The sequence below is a fragment of the Bolinopsis microptera genome, chromosome 6 (assembly GCF_026151205.1).
Source record: "Bolinopsis microptera isolate Bmic1 chromosome 6, MBARI_Bmic_1.0, whole genome shotgun sequence".
Classification (NCBI taxonomy): domain Eukaryota; kingdom Metazoa; phylum Ctenophora; class Tentaculata; order Lobata; family Bolinopsidae; genus Bolinopsis; species Bolinopsis microptera.
The window spans coordinates 8137807-8160451 of record NC_087077.1 but is presented as its reverse complement, the minus strand read 5'-3'; the positions used below and the strand labels follow the sequence as shown (position 1 = coordinate 8160451).

The window sequence follows — 22645 nt, the reverse complement described above, 5'->3', positions numbered from 1 at the left end:
TTGAATATATGCTTTTTTTATATCTTTTTAAAAATATCTTTTTTTACCATAAATGCAATATGGTGGCCATTAGTTCTGTTTAAAGGTTTAAGGCACTAGCAATTGTTTCGATGAAGTTGAAATGCAAAAATATAAACCCGCCTATTACATTCTAAAATCGCATTACATTTTCGTAGTTATAAAACGGTGCGAAAATATGAACTCACTCTGTCAGAACACACCGCAATTTAATTCTGAATACCCTCACGTATCTAATAATTATACTTGATAGGCAATCTTGAGGTCCCCTACCAAATTACCTAATTATATAGCAAATCTGTTATAAGGAGATAAGGGGAGAGAGAGAGCGAAAGTGAGACAGTGCAGAGGGAAAGTAAGTGAAACACTTTAGTATCACATTTGGGTCACAAAATGACCAATTAAACCACTTACCACCGACCGATTTGAAAAACCTTAATCATTTGGCTTCGTCAGAGTTTTGTCGGCACTATACAAAAAAAAACCAGTCCCGTCACTCGTACCCCTTTCTTGATTAAGCCGTATTTATAGTATAGATATAGTGAGATTATAAGAATTATGATTTTCCATTTAAACATCTCTAGTAGTCTTAATAAATTAATAAAGATTAAAATAGCACTCCCTAGCATTGACCCCGCATATATTACTAATGTGGACAAGTTTTCGTTAATTATTTTAGTGAACAGTGCACATGTGCACTGCAACAGTGAAATTATTATGGAACTGAAATTTCACCTTTGTTTGAATGTTTGTGTAGTGTGTACAGTTAGTTTTGAAGTATATTTTCAATGTTAGATTAATGACATTAAGGAGCACCAAACGTTTAGCTCGCTCAATATTATCGAATTTAAATGATCAAATTATTGTTGGTTACTTTACAAATCGATTCGACTGACTGTTTTACTGATCATTGCACTTATAGTACATTTCGACCGATCTGTGCACACTACTACTATCAACTATGTCGGAACTAAGTCCGATCTACGCCAGATAACCCCCTCCATATATCCCTTTCCCGCATCAGGATTCGCAGTTCCTCTTTAGAGTTTGTCCCAACTTCCTTCAGTAACATAGACAAGTAGCTTTGTCTTGGTCTGTCTTGCTGTGCTCTACCATGCATACTGCATAGGTACCCATAAGACTAAATCATTGGCAAGTAGCTCAGGATGTCTGTGCACAAATGCGGGTAATGATAGATATTTCAACATCCTCTGAGCTATAATATTGCAGTTTGTCCACTGGTATAATCCATGAAAAAGGGTGTATCTAGAGATTATAACACCCTATACACAGTATACAGTATACACTGGGTTACACATTTCTGTTGCATGAGCGTACGTGTGTTATGAGGGCACAATACTCACGTGACTGATAATCCTCTATCAGTCCTCAATAACACGATATAACTCAAAGTTTACATCATTTTCGGGACCAGAACGCTTTACACAGCTGCTTTACACACAATATTGTCATGAAATTCGATGAAACAAGGAATTCGATTGTGGAAGGACAGGAAACGGGCCAAGGCATGTGCGGGCCTAGTGAATGAGCTGTATCATGAGCTACTGTATAGTTATTCTGAGGTACCCCAGTATTAAAGTTACGAAGTTTCACGTTGTTTCGTTTTCCAATGGATTGGAAGCCCTATGGCGTAAAGGCTGGTGTCTTGACTGTTTGCATCAAGCTTTTTATGCTAAGCTTCCACTCATGATATGTTGTAAAGTTGTAATGGTAAATACGTCCTATTGCGGAAATCACCGACCACTTTGACTTAATAAACTATGCAATCAATAATCTTCAGCAGAGTTTATCAATATCATTCATAAAATCTAAGTTCTCGAGCTAGGAGAGAACACCATGACTAACGAGGTTGCAACACTGGAGGTACCGGAGTGGAGTATAGCAGCTGACTCAGCACTCAAGCTCGAACCAGGGAGTCGACAGTTATCCGCCTCCCCCAGCTCCGCTTCTTTGCTGACCAACACCAGCAGCAACAAACCAAAGGTACGTCTTGTCTGTTTATCCACTATCTCCTGCTGCAAAGGTACCTCTTGTCTGTTTATCCACTATCTCCTGCTGCAAAGGTACGTCTTGTCTGTTTATCCACTATCTCCTGCTGCAAAGGTACGTCTTGTCTGTTTATCCACTGTCTCATGCTGCAAAGGTACGTCTTGTCTGTTTATCCACTATCTCCTGCTGCAAAGGTACGTCTTGTCTGTTTATCCACTATCTCCTGCTGCAAAGGTACGTCTTGTCTGTTTATCCACTGTCTCATGCTGCAAAGGTACGTCTTGTCTGTTTATCCACTATCTCCTGCTGCAAAGGTACGTTTTGTCTTTTTATCCACTATCTCATGCTGCAAAGGTACGTCTTGTCTGTTTATCCACTGTCTCATGCTGCAAAGGTATGTACGACCCTCGAAAACATCATATACTAGTAGAGTTTTCTGGGCCTCCGGCAGACCAAGGAGAACCTTTCCGCCGTTAACTTAAGGCACAATAAAGTTCTCATAGTTGTCATATTCTGGACAAAAAGATCGAAGAGGAAAATTTTTTGAAAAGATTCACGGACTTTAAATTGGACGGACCTTAAATGAACGGACTTTATTTGAGCGGACATTAAGATGAACGTTAGGGCCTTCAGCGTTCAATTAATGTCCTCCTGCTGCAAAGGTACGTCTTGTCTTTTTATCCACTATCTCATGCTGCAAAGGTACGTCTTGTCTGTTTATCCACTGTCTCATGCTGCAAAGGTACGTACGACCCTCGAAAACATCATATACTAGTAGAGTTTTCTGTGCCTCCGGCAGACCAAGGAGAACCTTTCCGCCGTTAACTTAAAGTTAAGGCACAATAAAGTTCTCATATTTGTCATATTCTGGACAAAAAGATCGAAGAGGAAAATTTTTTGAAAAGATTCACGGACTTTAAATTGAACGGACCTTAAATGAACGGACTTTATTTGAGCGGACATTAAGATGAACGTTAGGGCCTTCAGCGTTCAATCAATGTCCGTCCAAATAAGGTCCGATAAGGTAGTTAGAAAATCACACACTGAATGCAGAAAATATTTAATTTTTGATAAACTCTATAAATGTAATCTTAACAGGAGCTGATTGAGAAAATTAATCACTACAGGTTGGTGCTTAGGCCTCACTCTATTGTTACACAATTGAACATAATGCTAGTTCTACCATTGTACAGCATATTGTATATACCTATGCAACATTAAGTTAAGAAAAGAAATGTGAGAATTTACTTAAAGTAAAAAGTTAATACAACTTAAACATCCAATAGACCAAAGCACAAAAATATATTGCTAACTAACATACTTTTACCAAAAATTTAAATCTAATTTAAATCAACAAAAGATCAACGTATGATTGATCCCGTGTAAATCAAGACTGTATCCTTAATAGTATAGTATAGTAGTATAGTATATTGATCAAGTTAGACTCGGACCTTTTTCATACGTCTAAATTCTCCCTTACCACCGGCAAAACATGCTTCAAACGCTTCTTCAATCTCCCTTCTCTGCCCTACAAAATTTGAAAAGTTCTTTCTCACATTTTGAACGCAATCTGGGAGGTTTCTGTCTGCATTGCACGCTTCTTTAGTGAACTCTCCTGTTAGTGACCAGTAGTGAGCTGACCCGAAGGAAACCGATTTCATTGCAATAGAGGATTCAACTATTTTGTCCCCGTCCGGACATGTCATGTGCATCTTGGTTGGTAAATCGGACTGTTCAATCTCATACCTGTCCACAAGACCAAAGACGATCCCTGCACCCGGCACTGCAAATTCCGTGACCTGTCCGTGTCCTTTCTCGCTGATAGTCTTTGTTTCTGTTGTTTTAGAGGTTTCCATACTAACAGCTCCGCCAGCTCCGACAGACAAACCCGCTGAGAAAGATGATCCAGTTCCCATGAATCCTACATCAACAGATGCTTCTGCGGACACTGTTACGTCCCAGTGCTTTTCGTTTTCTTTAGAAAGTGTGAGAGCTACCACGTCTTCAACGCCATGTACCTGTGTGAGTTCGATCTCGTGTGCGGCTGGTCCGTAACAAGATCCACTGGATTGAGAGCCGATGATTTCAGTTCCAGCGTACTTGGGTTCTAATTGTCCTTTTTTGTCCAATACTTCGATTTTTACCAGTGCGCACTTTGCCTTTCCTTTATATGTCTCACAGATTGGTCTCAGAGAACTGATCTTGTTATTGAATCCCTTACTATCAAGGTTTTCGATCTTTTGTCCTTCTCTTATCACTATTCTGTCACCTGTATAGCCTGTCCACTCATACATCTCCCAGTCTCCTTTGTCGGCAACCATAGAAGTTATCTTATTTCTCATATCTTCTCCTAAATCTTTCTGTGGCAACAGGTAATCCGTCGTTCCATACTGAAGATGTGAACTCGTAGAGACACGTAATTTGGCTGTTGTAGCATCGGCGATGTAGCGGCAATTAGCAGGTCTGGCTGAGGAGTAAGCGTTCCTGACTTTTGCATTTAACCTCATGCCTTCCTTCACAACGAACCTATCGAGATTGTAATCGTATCCCGAGTAAAGTTCCCAATCTCCAGTGACTGCCCAAACGCTTTCAGTTCTATCATTAAAACTTACATCATTGAAGTTTGAAGATAGACCAGTCAGTGTAACGGAAGTTCCTTCTTGGTTAGAGTTGTCGTAGAGGATTAGCTTAGGTTCATCAGCGGCAAAAACTCCTACTGCGATCAGAGCGAGCAAAGTCGTGGCAGTAGTTACATACATCCTGAATTTGAATGATCGATTTATTGAAATGTATTTAAACTTATACTTATAGCCTCCATTTTGTACCAAATTTAAAGCGGTAAGTTTGAGTTCGGTTGGTAATTTTTAGTCAAAGTGGTAATTTCTAGTGTGAAATCTTTATCAAAGTCAATATTTAGCAAACACAATGCTGGCAAGCATGACTGTAGACATAAGTAAACGATAATAATGAAATATTGTTAACTAAAATACTTTTACCAAAAGTTTAAATCTACAAATTATGATCAGAAAATATTGCAATTTAAAATAGTTTTGATTCAATGACAAACTAAAGTCAACGAATGAAATACCCATGTTAAAATAAAGAAATTGTCCTTAGTGATCTAGTTAGACTTTAACTAGTTTCATCCGTCTAAATTCTCCCTTACCATCGGCAAAACATGCCTCAAACGCATCTTCAATCTCTGATTTCTGCCCGATAAAATTCGAAAAGTTCTTTCTCACATTTGCAACGCAATCTGGTAGGCTCCTGTCTGCTCTGCACGCTTCTTTAGTGAACTCTCCTGTCAGTGACCAAAAGTGAGCTGACCCGAAGGAAACTTGTTTCATTGCAATAGTGGAGTCCACTGTTTCAGTATCCCCGTCCGGACATATCAGGTGGTATTTCACCGGTATATCACCCTGGTCAATCTCATACCTGTCCACAATACCGAACACGATCCCTGCACCCGGCACATTTAACTTAGTGACCTGTCCGTGTTCTTTCTCGTTCAGAGTTGTCGATTCTGTTGTTTTAGAGCTTCCCATAGTGATAGCTCCGCCAGCTCCGACAGACAAACCCGCTGAGAAAGTTGATCCAGTTCCCATAAATCCTACGCTAACCTCAACTGATGCAGATGCGCTTACGTCCCAGTTTACTTCATCTTTTTTAGAAATTTCGAGACTTATTGTTTCCTCTACAGCATCTGTCTGCGTGATTACGATCTCGTGTTCGGCTGGTCCGTAACAGGATCCACTGGATTGAGAGCCGATGATTTCAGTTCCAGTGTACTTGGGTTCTAAGTCTCCTTCCTTGTCCAATACTTCGATTCTTTCCAGTGCACACTTTCCTTTTCCTTTGTATGTCTCACAGATTGGTCTCAGAGAACTAACCTTGTTGTTGAATCCACCAAGGTGCTCGATCTCTTCTACTTCTTTTATCACTTTTCTGTCACCTTGATAGCCTGGAAGGGTATACATCTCCCAGTCTCCTTTGTCGGCAACCATAGAGGTTATTTTATCGTCCATATCTCCTAAAACTGTTTGCGGGGTGAGATACTCCTCCTTCTTGACACCGTACTCATACTGAAGATGGGAACTTGTAGAGACACGTAATCTAGCTGTCGCAGGATCGGAAATGTAGCGGCAATTAGCAGGTCTTCCTGAGGAATAACTGTTCTTGTTTTTTGCGTTTAACATCTGACCTTCCTCCACGAAGAACCTGTCACCCGTGTATGTAGTCCCCGTGTAAAGTTCCCAATCTCCATTGAGTGCGAAAAAGCTGTTGGCTCTATCATTCCAATATATATCAACGAAGTTTGGAGTTGGACTTTTGAGTACAATGGTACTCCCTTTTTGGTCAGAGCCATCGTACATACTTAGCATTGGGGACTTTGACCCACCTGTGGAACATGACGGAGCGAACTTGAGATCAGACTCGTATGAAAATAACCGGATTCCATTTATCTTCTTCACAAACAACTCTTGAGGATCCCACGTATGCGTTAGCTCATCGTAGGGTATGGAGATGACAGACTTTCCTTCACATAGCATGACAAACTCATTGTCCCGGAACTCAAATAGGAATTCTTGCTGGCTATTTCCACTTGGGTACTTGTACTCCGTCATCTGATGGTTCCAGTAAAAACTTCCCCGTTTGTACACCTCGTTTTGGACACCTAACAATCCCCCATAGGTTTCAGGATATATTCCAAACCCGACCAATCTTTTGTTCCCTTCATAGAATGCGACCTCCCAAGATTTACCATCGGCAACTACTTTTAAGGAACACAATGTTGTAAAGGGAACAAATTGTCCGCTTTGTGCTGTTTTCAAGTGTTCATCAGCAAAAACACCTACTGCGAAGAGAGCAAGTAAAGTCGTGGCAGTCGTTACAAACATGTCTAAAGGGTTTGACTGTGAATGTCCAGATTACCAGTTAATAGAGCGACCTCTTGGAAATGAAGGAGTTTAATTCTAATACCCAATCCCCAGGTCAAGTTGTATTGCACTTTATCTAATGTGGTGTAGGTCTAAAATACACCGTACTCTGTAATCCAAATCTATAAACTGCAGTACGACTACGCAGTGAGTAACTGGTTAAGTTGTATTGTACTTTATCTAATGTGGTGCAGGTCTAAAATATGCCGTACTCTCAACTCTGTTATAGTCTGTAACTAAGATGAGAAGTACGTACCGTACCCGGCTTAAAGTACGTACGGTACGAGGTTACTATTAGTAGAGGCTCTTACGGGAATTGTCTGCTCGATACACTAGAATTTCACCAGACCCATCTTAAAAGACGTATTTTTGACCGTAGAATCGATTAAAAGTAGTTAAAAGTGTTTAAAATGGATGTTACCCGGTCTAATTTTGAAAAAAACCGTTTTTTGGACCAAAAAATTGCCTTTTTTTGAGGTTTTAGTATATTAGTGGTACCGGACAGTTGACCCCTTGACAATTAACCCTCGACAATTGACCCCCTATGTAATTACACTGGGGTCAATTGTCACGAAATCTAGGGTTTAGTACGACAATTGACCCCCGACATTGTGATTGACAATTGATTCATGTTTTAACTTTGATTCACGATTTCAATCCTACGCATCTCACCGATCTTTACTGTGTACTGGGCCGCGCTCAGCCTGTCATTCCGCCGAATCTCTATTCGGCGGCTATGTTTATGAACTTGATAGCCTGAGGTCCCCAGGTAAGCCGATCTGCATACATACGTGGTTGCTAGAACTAGATGATGCGCGGCGCGGCCCAGTATTGCATCACGCTACAAGTTTTAACTGAAATAAAAAACCGTTTAGCTTTATAAATGGAATTATAAGTAGGCAGCTGATGAGCTGATCGACTTTATCTCACTGGACTCTACTCGAACATGTACCGAAATAATTGTTTTGGAATCAAATACGGCTGTACTTTTAATTGACAATTCTTTGACAAGTTTAACAATAACATTGCGTCGCTGCAGCTTTGTATGATTATGCCAAGCCGCACAAATTAATTAAATAGTGCAGCAAGTGCTGTAAGTGCCGCATGTTACATATGATAGTGCCGCAAGTACCACATGTTAGTGACGCAAGTTCCGCATATGACTATGAGTGCCGCAAGTGCACCGCATGTTGGTGTCGCAAGTGCCATAGTGCCGCATTTACGTAATAGTAATAGTAATAACTAATAATATAATAAGGTCGGCTCAACTAGAGTGCGTGTCGAACTTGAGTACAGTACGTATACCGCTATAGACATAGTGAGCTGTGTTACAGTTCACTTTCAGTTGTTCGTTTTCAGCTGAATGGATAACCACAACGATTCTCTACAAGGTGCACACTTTACAATATTACGGATTTGATGCCGACTACATTTACAAACATTGCATTGGCGAGTGTTGCGACATTTTCAAAATGCGCGTAAATACCTGCTCCTGAATTCCTGGTCCAGGGTCTAGGGTGTAATAACATTATACATCATTGACCATACAATCGATCAAGGGCTATAATTCTAATACCCAATCCCCAGGTTAAGTTGTATTGCACTTTATCCAATGTGGTGTATGTCTAAAATACACCGTACTCTGTAAACGTAGTCTGTAGTCTGTAATCCGAATCTATAAACTGCAGTACGACTCGGACTACGCATTACCTGGGGACCCCAGGCTCATAAACATAATAAAGATTCGGCGGAATGACAGGCTGAGCGCCGCCCAGTAAGACTACGCAGTGAGTAACTGGTTAAGTTGTATTGCACTTTATGATTATCCAATGTGGTGCAGGTCTAAAATATGCCGTCGCGTACTCTGTAAACGTAGTCTGTAGTCTGTAATCCGAATCCGAATCTATAAACTGCAGTATACGCAGTGAGTAACTGGGGTGCCGCAAATTAATTAAAAGTTAATAATTCAAAATATTAGATAGATATTAATAATGTGAATATACGGATACCCGATTGATTCATGTTTGAACTGAAATATAAAACGCTTAGCTTTATAAATGGAATTAAATAGGCAGGTGATGAGCTGATCGACTTGATCTCAGTGGACTCTAGTCGAACATGTACCGAAATAATTGTTTTAGAATCAAATACGGCGGTACTTTTTGACAAGTTTAACATCGCTGGCTTTGCATGATTACGCCAAGCCGCACAAATTAATTAACTAGTGTCGCAAGTGCTGTAAGTGTAAGTGCCGCATGTTACATATGATAGTGCCGAAAGTACCACATGTTAGTGTTGCAACTTGCAAGTGACATAGTGTCGCATTTAATTTTATGTAATAAGGTCGGCTCAACTAGAGTGTGTGTCGAACTTCAGTACGTGTACCGCTACGGATTTGATGTCGACTACATTTACAAACAATGGCGAGTGGTGCGACATTTTCAAAATGCGCGTAAATACCTGCTCCTGAATTCCTGGTCCAGGGTGTAGGGTGTAATAACATTATACATCATTGACCATACAATCGATCAAGGGCTATAATTCTAATACCCAATCCCCAGGTTAAGTTGTATTGTACTTTATCTAATGTGGTGCAGGTCTAAAATACAACGTACTCTGTAATCCAAATCTATAAACTGCAGTACGCGGTGAGTATCGAGTAACTAAACTGGGTCAGTGGGGCGCCAAATTAATTAAAAGTTAAATTCAAAATATTATTATTACTATATTAATATATTAGATTTAGATAGATATATATGAATAATGTAAATATACCCATTACCCAATTGATTCATGTTTGAACTGAAATAAAAAAATGCAAACGCTTAGCTTTATAGATCGAATTGAGTAGGCAGCTGATTGCATTTGCCTTGATCTTTACTGGGCGGCCGCGGCGCTCTGCCTGTCATTCCGTTGGATCGGTCTTTGCCGCTTTGACGCGCCGCGCAAACTAGCATTCTTGCTTCGCATCGAAGATGACGAGATCGTTGCTCTCATGCATGCTTTGCAGATGGCAGAGCAACGATTTGGAAGGGTTGAAAACGTCAATAAAGTCATTCCAATTCCGCTGAATCTCTACTCTATGTTCAATGTTTATATAAACATTATATTTATACCATAGCCTGGGGTCCCCACTCCCGGCCCAGGTAACTTGATTTCACTGGACTCTAGTCGAACCTGTCCGAAATACTAATAGTTATTTGTAATCAAATACGGCTGTACTTTTTGACGAATTATAACATCGCTGTCTTCACATAACATGATCACGCCGCGCTTCACAAATTAATTTCAGCAGGTAGTTACCCTTTTTTCAACAGGTCTAGTGGCGAACGCATATAGGTATGCAGTGGCGTAACGAATTGCCCCACCGACCCCGCTGTGCAGAGGGGGGGGGGGGCGCCATCTTAGAGCCAGGGGGCGCCAAATCTTCGTTTGAATGACAAATGTGGGACAATTTTGAAAAAATTAACTACGGTACTAGTGACTAGCAAAACTGCGCGTTTTGATCTAGAAACACACTTTTTTATGGCTGCAGTTTATAGGTCTTGCTGAGAAATAACTGTTGCTGTTTCTTGCGTTTAGCTTCTGACCTTCCTCCACGAAGAACCTATCACCCCTGTATGCAGTATCTGTGTGAAGTTCCCAATCTCTAGTGACTGCCCAAACGCTTTCGGTTCTTTCATTAAAACTTACGTCATTAAAGTTTGCAAATGGACCTGTAAGTGTAACGGCTGTTCCTTCTTGGTTTAAGCTGTCGTACATCATTAGCTTAGGTTCATCAGCGGCAAAAACTCCCAATGCGAAGAGAGCAAGTATGAAGTAAAGTCGTCGCAGTAGTTACAAACATGTTTGAAGAGTTTGACTGTGAACGACCGCACTACCAATTAATAGAGCAACCTTTTGGAAATGATAGCGTTTAAGTTCAGATTATTTCTGAGCACCGTGCGGTTTTATAATTCAATATAGGTTGTTAGCTTGACAGAATGCGAACGACAAGTATTAGCCTGTTTTTAATTCTAGTCCTTGCCAATGACAAGTAATTTATGTGTTTTTGTGTGTCATCAGACGAGTGCAAGTCTTTTGAACTTTATGAAAAACACATTCCAGGTTGCTTTTTCCAATGAGGTTCCTTGTGATATATCTTTATCAATGACAAGGAATGCTTGCTATACAGCTGGATAAAGTGTCAGTGAAAGCACTAAACAGCATACAGACTACCAAATTACTATTACAGAATCCAGACGACGAGACGACGGCTGAAGACATCAGAAATATCATCTGCGCATATGTTTAATCTTATAATTATGGTGCACTCTATTTGAGCCGCGCGCAATTTGAATGATCGATTTATTGAATTTGAAAGTTATCAAAACTTTAAGTTCTACTTCTAGTCCTCCGTTTTCAAAGACTGGTGATGGAATATTTGGTAAATAATAATATATCATATGAAATGATTTGGTGTTCACTAATGTCCATGATAGTGGTTTTCATTTCGTATATATTTGTTCTTCAGAGGGTTCGTTGAAAAGACGTACAATAATTGTTTTTAGTACTTTAGTAGAAAAAACATTGATTGTTTAGGAAAAATAAGTAATAACCCTCTTGTTTTGACAAAATATGGTATTGTTCTAACGCCTTCAGTCAACCATTCTTACAAATAATCTTACCAACGAAAACACATACTGATAAAAGACACATGCATCATTTTTCATTGGCAAGTCACAACGTTCAAAGAGGCTTTGTAGATCATATTTTTCATTCGTATTTCGTCAGGCTAATTAAAAGGAATCAAACGGACGTCTCAATAACACAACGCCCTCATTTTCAAGAGGCTGGTGTATAATTGGCTAGGAGACCATTGTTACATACAAATCTTTCACTCATGTTTCTAACTGCTGCCACGAATTTGCTTGCTCTCTTCCTGGTAGGAGTCTTTGCTGCTGATGAACCCTTGACAACAGCACAAAGCGGTGTTGCAGTTCCCTTTACAACATCGTGCGATTTGAAAGTAGTAGGACCTAGCTCCAATGTGTATAATGGGGACGTATCATTTCTCAAAGATAACCAAGAAGTACTCATGTTGGGAATACATCCCGAATGGGAATTTGGAAGCTTGGCTGTCAAAAACGACGTCTTCAAACGAGGAAAGAAGCAGTGGGATTACCAGTGGGTGACCATGAGTTACCCTAGTGGAATCGGCCAGCGGGAGTTCAAATTTGAGTTCCAGGCCACTGAGTTGGTCATGGTATGTCAAGGAAAGGTTCTCATCTCCATTCCGTACAACGAGCTAACGAAGGACATAAACGGATTCTTAACTGGCATAGATAGTGTTAAGTTCAAGCCAGGAAGCTTGAGCTTGAGGAAAAGAAAACAAAAAAAGGAAAAGGTGAAAAAGGTGAAAAAGGTAAAAAAGACAAAAAAGACGAAAAAGACAAAAACAATAAAAGGAAAGTCAGGAGACTCTGATCTGAAGTTTTCTAAAATATGTCCAGGGTCCACTGAACGTGAAGCCTTTGCTGTGAATGAAGCACCAAGTAAAGCCATACCAAAGCTAGTCATCTACGACCACGCTAACCAAGGAGGAACGGCCATTACCCTAATCGGCCCAACGCCAAACTTTGGTGATATAAATTTCAATGATAATACTAGCAGTGTGTGGGCAGTCACTGGAGATTGGGAACTTTACACGGGATACGATTACCAGTACAGTAGGTTCTTCATGGAAGAAGGCCAGAAGATAAATGCAAGAGACTCCAACGCTTACTCCTCAGCCAGACCTGCTAATTGCCGCTACATCGCCGATGCTACGACAGCCAAATTACGTGTCTCTACAAGTTCCCATCTTCAGTATGGAACGACGGAGTACCTGACCCCACAGAAAGATTTAGGAGATATGAAAAATAAGATAACTTCTGTGGTTGCCGACAAAGGAGACTGGGAGATGTATCAGTATGGAGGATTCGAAGGGGTGAGATTAGTGATAAAAGAAGGAGAAAAGATCGAACACACTGGTGATCATGGATTCGATAATAAAGTCAGTTCTCTGAGACCAATCTGTGAGACATACAAAGGAAAGGAAAAGTGCGCACTGTCAAAAATCGAAGTATTGGACAAGGAAGGAGACTTAGAGCCCAGGTACACTGGAACTGAAATCATCGGCTCTCAATCCAGTGGATCTTGTTACGGACCAGCCTCACACGAGATCTCAATCACGCAGATAAATGGCGTGGAGGAATCAGTAAGTCTCGAAATTTCAAAAGAAAATGAAGTTAACTGGGACGTAACAGTTTCTGCAGAAGTGACCGTTGATGTAGGATTCCTGGGAAGTGGATCATCTTTCTCAGCAGGTCTGTCCATGGGAGCTGGTGGAGCTATTACTATGGGAAGCTCCAAAACAACTGAAACAACGACTACCAACGAGAAAGAACACGGACAGGTCACGGAGTTTGATGTGCCGGGTGCAGGGATCGTCTTCGGTATTGTGGACAGGTATGAGATTGACCAGTCCGATATACCGGTGATAATGCACATGACATGTCCGGACGGGGTCAAGAAAACAGTGGACTCATCCATTGCAATGAAACAAGTTTCCTTCGGAGCAGCTCACTTTTGGTCATTAACAGGACAGTTCGCTGAAAAAGCGTGCAGAGCAGATAGGAACCTCCCAGATTGCGTTGAAAATGTGAGAAAAAACTTTTTAAATTTTGTTGGGCAAAAAGCAGAGATTGCAGAAGCGTTCGAAGCATGTTTTACCAAGGGTAAAGGGTCATTCAAACGAGTTCAGTGAATCAGTGATGGCACAGCTTTTATTTTTTAAGTGGTTTTTCCTTCGAAAATATTTTGTTTGTATTTGGATCAAATTATTTTAACTTATATTAGCAATATTTCGTTGACCATGAACTGCAAATTTTTTCAGAAATTTTTGTTTTATTTTGCGATGTGTTCAATAAGAATGGAGAAATTTTTTTGCAATGGGAACCAAAAATCAATTTTGTTAAAAATGCATCCTTAGTGGGAAGCGGTTTCCCATCTTCAGTATAAAACAAAAAAGTACCGGACTCCACAGACAGATTTAGGATTGTCAACAAAGCTAGGAGACTGGGAGATATGACGTAATTTTCATACAGTTTCTCGAGATCATAGCGCCCCTGGGCCGCTACAAGTTGTGAGTTGGGAAGGATCAAAAAGATGCGTACATATCAAAATGTTTCTGTTTCATTGAATGTTATCTGAATTTCAGAACGAATCTTTTATTGATAAACATTTGTTTTGCAGATTCTTCTAATGGGACTGAGTAAAGCTGGCAAAACCTCGATACGAAATGTTATATTCCACAAGATGAGCGCAAATGAGACTCAGTTCTTGGACCCGACACATAAAATAGATAAGATCGATATCAGTAATAAGTCCTTCCTTGACTTTCAGGTAATTAATCAAATTCAATAATCATGTACATTGTACATTGTACATTGTACATTGTGCCTGATCTCGGTTAGTAGTAAATTTAAGTAGAATCAAATGATCATTGGATAAAGTTGCCGATTTCGCCCCCAAACTAGAAAATCTTACTTTCACAAAATTTCCAGCTGTGGGACTTTCCTGGGAAACTGGACATCTCCCATTTGAGAGACAAAGAAGATACAAGCACAATTGAGAAGATATTCGTCGAAGCCAGGGTTCTGATATTTGTTATAGACCCGGTCGAGGAGAAACACAGTATAGCTATAGATAGGCTCCATGGGACTATACTAGAGGCTTACAAGGTTTGCTTGCAATATGAATAACGCGCGACCGCCATACGGCGGGTAAGTGAAGGTTTGATTTGGATCAGTAAAGACAAATATAATTTCACGTAACATATGGTTATCTTTAAGTCTTAGAACTGCATACACTTATTAAGTGTGGATCAGCACGGTCTAGACAATGTATTTTTGACTCACTACTCAAGTGAGGGATCCAATTTTAAATATCACAAAACAACTTTTCAGATTAACCCGAAAATAAAGTTTGAAGTTTTTATTCACAAAAGTGACTCGATAAATGAAGATCAGAAAATAGATAATATCAGAGAAATGACTCACAGAATCAACAGGAAACTTATGACTGCGGGTAGGTACCGTTACCATAGCGATACACAGTTAGACTGCGGGTAGGTACCGTTACCATAGCAACACACAGTTAGACTGCGGGTAGGTACCGTTACCATAGAAACACACAGTTAGACTGCGGGTAGGTACCGTTACCAGAGCAACTCGCAGTTAGACTGCGGGTATGTACCGTTAGTGTTACCATAGCAACACAGTTAGACTGCGGGTAGGTACCGTTACCATAGCAACACGCAGTTAGACTGCGGGTAGGTACCGTTACCATAGCAACACGCAGTTAGACTGCGGGTAGGTACCGTTACCATAGCAACACACAGTTAGACTGCGGGTAGGTACCGTTACCATAGCAACACACAGTTAGACTGTGAGTAGGTACCGTTACCATAGCAACACACAGTTAGACTGCGGGTAGGTACCGTTACCATAGCAACACAGTTAGACTGCGGGTAGGTACCGTTACCATAGCAACACGCAGTTAGACTGCGGGTAGGTACCGTTACCATAGCAACACACAGTTAGACTGCGGGTAGGTACCGTTACCATAGCAACACGCAGTTAGACTGCGAGTAGGTACCGTTACCATAGCAACACACAGTTAGACTGCGGGTAGGTACCGTTACCATAGCAACACACAGTTGGACTGCGGGTAGGTACCGTTACCATAGCAACACGCAGTTAGACTGCGGGTAGGTACCGTAACCATAGCAACACACAGTTAGACTGCGAGTAGGTACCGTTACCATAGCAACACGCAGTTAGACTGCGGGTAGGTACCGTTACCATAGCAACACGCAGTTAGACTGCGAGTAGGTACCGTTACCATAGCAGGGGGGGGGGCCAATGGCATAAAATGGCATAAAATGGCATAAAATGGAGACTTTTTCTATGGAGAAAATGGAAAAACCCATGAGTAATTCTCCATTTTCTCCATTTTATGCCATGAATTTTGTCTTCGAAATTTCATCTTTAACACCATTTAACACCTAAATTGGACATCCTAACATGTTTATTTACGCTTACTAGGGGCGTAACAAGCTTAGGAAAGCTCATAGTAGGCTACTAGATGCTTATACTAGGTTAGTAGAGGCACACTTCAGGCAAAATCATAATTACTCAAGCCTAGTGTAAAGTTATTTCTACAGGCTACAGCAGGAGTGAGTAATAGGGGAGAGTAATAGGCACTGAGAAGTGAGACCTACATCCTCGAAAGTCGAAACAAGCTCGCACTGCAAAGGGGAGGCCTGCCTTCCGAGATCGCATTACCACTTACCAGGGGAAGCCTCGAGTCCAAATTTGTGTATCGAGGGGTAGGTGCAGACTTCGATAAACCGAAAATCCAAAAAAATATTTTCGGCTAATAATGAAGAGGGTAGCATGAAACGTGGAAAAAAGTGGTTTTTAGAAAAACTTTGAAAAATTTTGACTTAGAAAATTTCCGGCCCGAGTCATTCTCGATACGTACCTCTCGCATCGAGAGCTCCCGAATCCTTACTGGGCCGCGCTCAGCCTGTCATTCCGCCAAATCTAATGAACATAATAGCCTGGGGTCCTCAGGTAACCGAATCCGAGCTCGTGTTGCAAAGGGGAGGTCTGCCTTCCGAGAACGCATTACCAGGGGGAAGCCTCGAGTCCAAAATTGTGTACCGAGGGGTAAATTTCTAAGTCAAAATTTTTCAAAGTTTTTCTGAAAAACACTTTTCTCCACGTTTCATGCTACCTTGTTCATTTTAAGCCGAAAATATTTTTTCGGTCAAAATTTTTCAAATTTTTCTGAAAACCGCTTTTCTCCACGTTTCATGCTACCCTGTTCATTATTTGCCGAAAATATTTTTTCGGTTTTTCGAATTCCACAACTTCCCCTTGATACACAATTTTGGACTCGAGATAATGCGATCCCGGAAGGCAGGCCTCCCCTTTGCAACAAGAGCTCGGAATCGGGAGCTCTCGATACGGGAGGTACTATCGAAAATGACTCGGACCGAAAATTTTCTAAGTCAACATTTTTCAAAGTTTTTCTGAAAACCACTTTTCTCCATGTTTCATGATACCCTGTTCATTATTGGCCGAAAATATCTTTTTCAAAAATAATTTTTCTCGAAATTATAAATTTTTCAGGTTTTCAATGGCATAAAATGGCATAAAATGGCATAAAATGGAGACTTTTTCTATGGAGAAAATGGAAAAACCCATGAGTAATTTGACCAAAACCCATAATCATGGGTAGAGTGAACCGCTGCCAGTGTCTCTCTTTTCCAAACAAAAGAAAATGATATTAATTTGAGGAACCGTCCGCTAATGCAAAATGATACCGAGAATGAAATCGGTCGCTCGCTTTTCCCATTTAATAAGCTTTATTACAATTCGTAAGCCGTGAATGAATGGGAAAAGCGAGCGACCGATTTCATTCTCGGTATCATTTTGCATTAGCGGACGGTTCCTCAAATTAATATCATTTTCTTTTGTTTGGAAAAGAGAGACACTGGCAGCGGTTCACTCTACCCATGATTATGGGTTTTGGTCAAATATCATCTCTTTTTGATTATAATTTTAGGATAATTTACACAGTCGAAACTTAATAAGGAGGTAATTTCAACGATTTCGAAATTTTACCTTTGAAAACGTTTCCTTGTGTTTAGGTAGGCATATCTGTCAATAACAGACTGAATATAGCACTTTTTACTCATTCAAGTTGGCATTAAATTCATATATAATGCCATTTAAATATCGTGGGAAAGCAGAATATATTCGAAATCACGAATGAGCAAAATTCTCACCTTTCGCACGTGCAAACTTTGAGCGGACGTTGCGTGCGCATAAAATATTGAATCACCATAAATTTGTGCATAGTGTTATTTAATATATAGTTTGATAAGCATGAAAAGTTTCAGAAGATTTCAAAAAGAACTTGGATCACAACGGGACTCCAAAGTTGGTAAAAATCGTGAAAATAACAATTTTCAGTGATTTTAGCTATTTTAAATGAATTTGGGCGTGTCCCCACGTGTGCAACTTTTCGATTTTCAACTTTAAAACTAGCCTATAACACAATTTAGACCTTTAGGAAGCAAAATTGAGCTCCACAACCCAAGGGATGGCCCAACACCAGAGAATACTAATTCACAACTTTTGTGTTTTTATAAAATTATTCTTCAAAAAAGCACTAACTTCAATAGCGAATATCTTTATGAAGGAGCAAGGTAGGAAAACTTTTCGGTAGATTTTCAGAATGCTTGAACAATTATCTAAGATGAAAATGTCCTCAGATTTTGAATAAAATTACTCCTTAATGCTTTAAAATCGATTTGAAAAGTTGTTATTTTGTCAAAAATCAAGTTTTAAAAACACTTAAATTGATGACGTCATCAAGTGATGATGATGACGATAAATTATTTTTCGATATAATGTAAACTAAAGTATAAACAATTATCTTTAAAACCTGTGGTTCGAAATGACTGTATCTTTTATACTTTTGAATCTACGGACACTTAAATGTAGGCTACAATTTACTGCAAAAGCGTCTATACATATATACATACATTGCAAGCTAGAAACTAGGACGTACTGCAAACCTAGTGATGCCCATAGCTATTTACTCCCACAATCCTGCCACCCTACACACATAGCAGAGAATATTCCATATGGAGTAGCACATCGAGTGTTCAAAAACTGTTCAGAGGAAGAAGAATATTTGAAATGTAAAATTGAATTTAGTGAATATCTAGAAGATAGGAATTACAATAAAGATCTTATCCATAAATCCTTTGAGAAAGTTGAGTTACTTAAACGGGATGATCTGATTTCAAAAAACCTTACAAGCTCTAATAGTAAGAAGAGTGAAAGATGTTTTCCTTTAGTTTGTGATTTTGACCCTAACTTACCTCCAATTGGTAAAATAGTTAACAAGAATAAATTTATCCTTGGCCTAGACCCCCTTTTAAAGTCTGTGATCCAGCCTAGTAAAGTATTTGTTTCATATCGTGGTAATAAAACTATCAAAGAAACTTTAGTTCCGAGTAAACTTTCAGAAGATCGTAAGTATCATGAAGATAGTAATGTTATAGCTTTAAACTCTAACACTGAAAATGTGGCTCTGCCTACTAGTATAGAAGAGGGGGGATGTTATCATTGTAACTCCAGATGTAAAGCCTGTAGAATGTATATTTGTGAATCAAAAACAGCTCAGAGCTACCACTCGGGGTACACTGTTAACATCATTGGACAACTAGACTGCAACACAGTAGGGGTGTGCTATCTAGTAAGGGATAAAGTCTGCAGACGTGCCTCAGTAGGAAGCACAGTTAACAATTTTAAGACCAGATGGCAGAACCACAAATCACATATTAGGAAAGCGGTTAGGAGTTGTGAAATTTCTTGTCATTTCAACGATAACCAGTTCCATAATCTTACCAAAGAGCCCTTAAAAACGTTTGACAATGAGTTATCCGATCAGATAGAGGTTATTATTTTTGAAAAGCTAGATTTTATAAAATGTTTAACCTTAGAAGATAGAAGTAGGGTTGCTAAAGAAAGAGAATCATTTTGGCAAAACCAGCTTATGACCCTCAGTGATTTTGGAGGACTTAATAAACGTAGTGCTCTTAATGAAATAAAAAATTGACCTTTATATGATATGTTTTAATATTAATCTTTCCACAGACACTTGCATTTTGATGTTTACTTTCACCTCTGCATCTTTTGTTTATATCTTATGATTGAATGAGACTTACTCAAAAATTTCCCATCTCAGTATTGATCTATTTTTGTCATGTTTTTAATTTACTTCATAGAACAGTTATTTTAATAAACTTGCTTTCAGAATGAGACATGTAAAGATTACACAATCGATAGCTTAATGTGAATTTCGTGTTTTACTGTTTCACTGAATGTCTCAAACATATATATATATATATATATAGCTTCACGACAATCTGTTGTAAAACAGGGGTTCCAGAAAACCCACTTCCCGATACTCCTGCAACATGAAATTTTTTTTACAGTCGATTTGGACAAGGTCTAGACGCTCTGCAAAGTTTCAGATCTCTAACTCAATTTTAACATGGTTTTTAAGGCACCTGAATATGGCGATTTTGGGTTTTTTACCTAATTTCGTATAACATGCTGGCGCGTATTTTGCGCAAATTTCTTAAAAACCTCCACATAACTATTTCTTATTCCTGTCATCTTTAACATTGAATTAGAATGTTTTGAACTTAAATATACCTGCTGAACTACTTTCGATGAGTCTTAATGCCTGGAAAACAATAAAGGGGATATAATAGTATAGGGGGTACATAGTGTTGTGAATATAAGGGCACCGGTTATGCTTGCCAGCATTGTGATTCTCCATTTTCTCCATTTATGCCATTGGCCCCCCCCCCCCCCCCCCCCCCCCCATAGCAACACACAGTTAGACTGCGAGTAGGTACCGTTACCAATACCATAGCAACACACAGTTAGACTGCGAGTAGGTACCGTTACCATAGCAACACGCAGTTAGACTGCGGGTAGGTACCGTTACCATAGCAACACGCAAATAGACTGCGGGTAGGTTCTTAACACGTGGCTATTGTGTTAATTTGACACTAACGTTATCAATATCATTTAGAAACTCCCTCCCCTTGGGATTCCGAAATATGTAAACTTGGTTGTAATCAAAATCATTATTCAGGCCTGCAAGATAGAATATTGATAAGCTTCAGAACAACAAGGTATGATAACGTTTTGTTTTTTATTTTTGTTTTTGATAATGCAACGTACGTAGCAACAATTTCGAGGCATCAGTTTCATGGGCATAATAATACCCACCCCAGCATCTACGACCACTCAATCTTCGAAGCGATGAGTATAGTCTGTCAGCAGCTTCTAGAGAACGTTCTGTCACCCTTCGAGAACATTCTTAACGCTTTCGTCAGCTCCAACAAGATGGAAAAGGCTTTTATATTCGACTTACATCCAAAGGTAAAGTCATCGTACAAGCATTCTCAATAGAAAGATTTAGGATTGACTAGGATTATGCAAACTGGTGATTGATATCATCCATAAGGGGCCGTTCACATATTATGTAATCAGGGGGGGGGGGGGGGGGGGTTTGGTTGTAATCAACATTTTAGTCTCATGGATGTTAACTGTCGGGATATTACTTGGAAAAGGGCCTTTGATTTGACGACCCCTAACAGTGATAATATTTATATAAGTTGGATTAAGCCATTCTGAAGATTATCTCATCTTTCAACTATAACATTTATACCATTTATTTGTACATCACTTAGACTTAGTAAAACCCTCTTTAAACTTCCAGATATTCATTGCAACAGACAGCAGCACGTTTGATATGCCCACGTATGAACTGTGTTGTGACATGTTAGATTTAATAGCTGACATGGGCTGTATCTATCAGGTAATTTTAACTACGTTAAGTTATTTAAACATATTAGAAACCCGATTATCTGCAACTCATAATAACAATAATGAGCTGAATGATATTTAGATTTGGTAGAACATGTCAGCAGGAACTATTCTTATTTCTAAGTCCAAGTAAGCTTGTAAGATTTTGACCAATTTCCAACTGCAGGAGTACGAAGGAGGGGAGGAGCGCGGCGTATTCTCGACCTGCTCCGTTATAAAACTAAACGACACTCTCCTCCACCTCAAACAGATCAACAGACATCTCGCCCTAGTTTGTATCCAGCTCCAGCAGGAAACAGCCTGTACTCAAGGTATTGTGGACTACAACTTTCAGCAGTTAAAACATGGCATTCAGGAGGTACTGAAGGTGGCTAATTTATAGCTTGTTTTACTGGGCGGCACTCAGCCTGTCATTCCGCCACTGAACACTGAAGCCTGAGATCCCCAGGTAGAGCTTTTTTCATCAAGATTGAAATATTGAACTTGAGGACTTATTTATAAGAAACTAGGTAGATTTTCAATCGGGTAATCGTTATACTGATATGTACCATTATCATGATTATGCGATATGATGTATTATGAATATTACATAATATGTTGCATAAATGCGAGAATGTGTGTGGTGTTAATTAGTAAAGTATTTTAGAACATTAAAAAATCATAATTTTATTTAGTTTTCCCAGTTTTTAGCATTTAGGGCATCAAATTCCTTCTTTTTCCCATGAAATTAATATCAAGTGATAATGATGATAATTTGTTACTGCATATAGTGTGTTTACCGTTAATAGTTTTCTTAATAAATATTTTCATATGGTATAAATCAATATTACAATGGTACTGTATTTGTGATTTGATTTTTAATTTTAAACTGAAATGTTTATCTTACATATCCGACCCTTAATGTGGACTCATCACTCATAACCGTAACCGTGGTAACGATGATGCACGTATCACGTGACAACTTTCGTTTCCTTATCAGTGGCTAGATAAGGTACGGTAGGTGGTTCTTATCAAATATGAACTAACTCATTTTTAAATGTCAATACGACCCCTAATTATTCATAAATATACAGCTATCATCAACTTGATTAGTCATGATACAGTAATTTAGATCAACATATACATTTTGGAGAATTGAGTGAAATAAATAAATAAAACAACTGCGTATTT

At 39.4% G+C, this 22645-nt stretch overlaps 2 protein-coding genes across 2 annotated transcripts in view; one reads left to right on the top strand and one right to left on the bottom strand.

Annotated features, from left to right (window-relative positions):
• The window catches only part of LOC134816912 (mucin-2-like), a 765431-nt gene that overhangs the window by 701265 nt on the left and 41521 nt on the right, over positions 1-22645 (bottom strand). The window lies entirely within an intron of this gene.
• LOC134816931 (ras-related GTP-binding protein C-like) lies at positions 1857-22341 on the top strand. Its single transcript, XM_063825987.1, has 8 exons — positions 1857-2022; positions 14241-14390; positions 14552-14728; positions 14954-15074; positions 20739-20778; positions 20881-21028; positions 21369-21467; positions 21642-22341. The coding sequence occupies exons 1-8, from the start codon at positions 1876-1878 to the stop codon at positions 21855-21857; spliced, it is 1098 nt and encodes a 365-aa protein (XP_063682057.1). The 5' UTR covers positions 1857-1875; the 3' UTR covers positions 21858-22341.

Bases quoted from the DNA above. Each gene is read 5' to 3' on its own strand.
- LOC134816931 (XM_063825987.1), top strand. From the start codon at position 1,876: ATGACTAACGAGGTTGCAACACTGGAGGTACCGGAGTGGAGTATAGCA. The intron at 14,391-14,551 runs GTAATTAATCAA...CAAAATTTCCAG, and splicing joins AGTCCTTCCTTGACTTTCAG to CTGTGGGACTTTCCTGGGAA. The intron at 21,468-21,641 runs GTAATTTTAACT...TTCCAACTGCAG, and splicing joins ACATGGGCTGTATCTATCAG to GAGTACGAAGGAGGGGAGGA.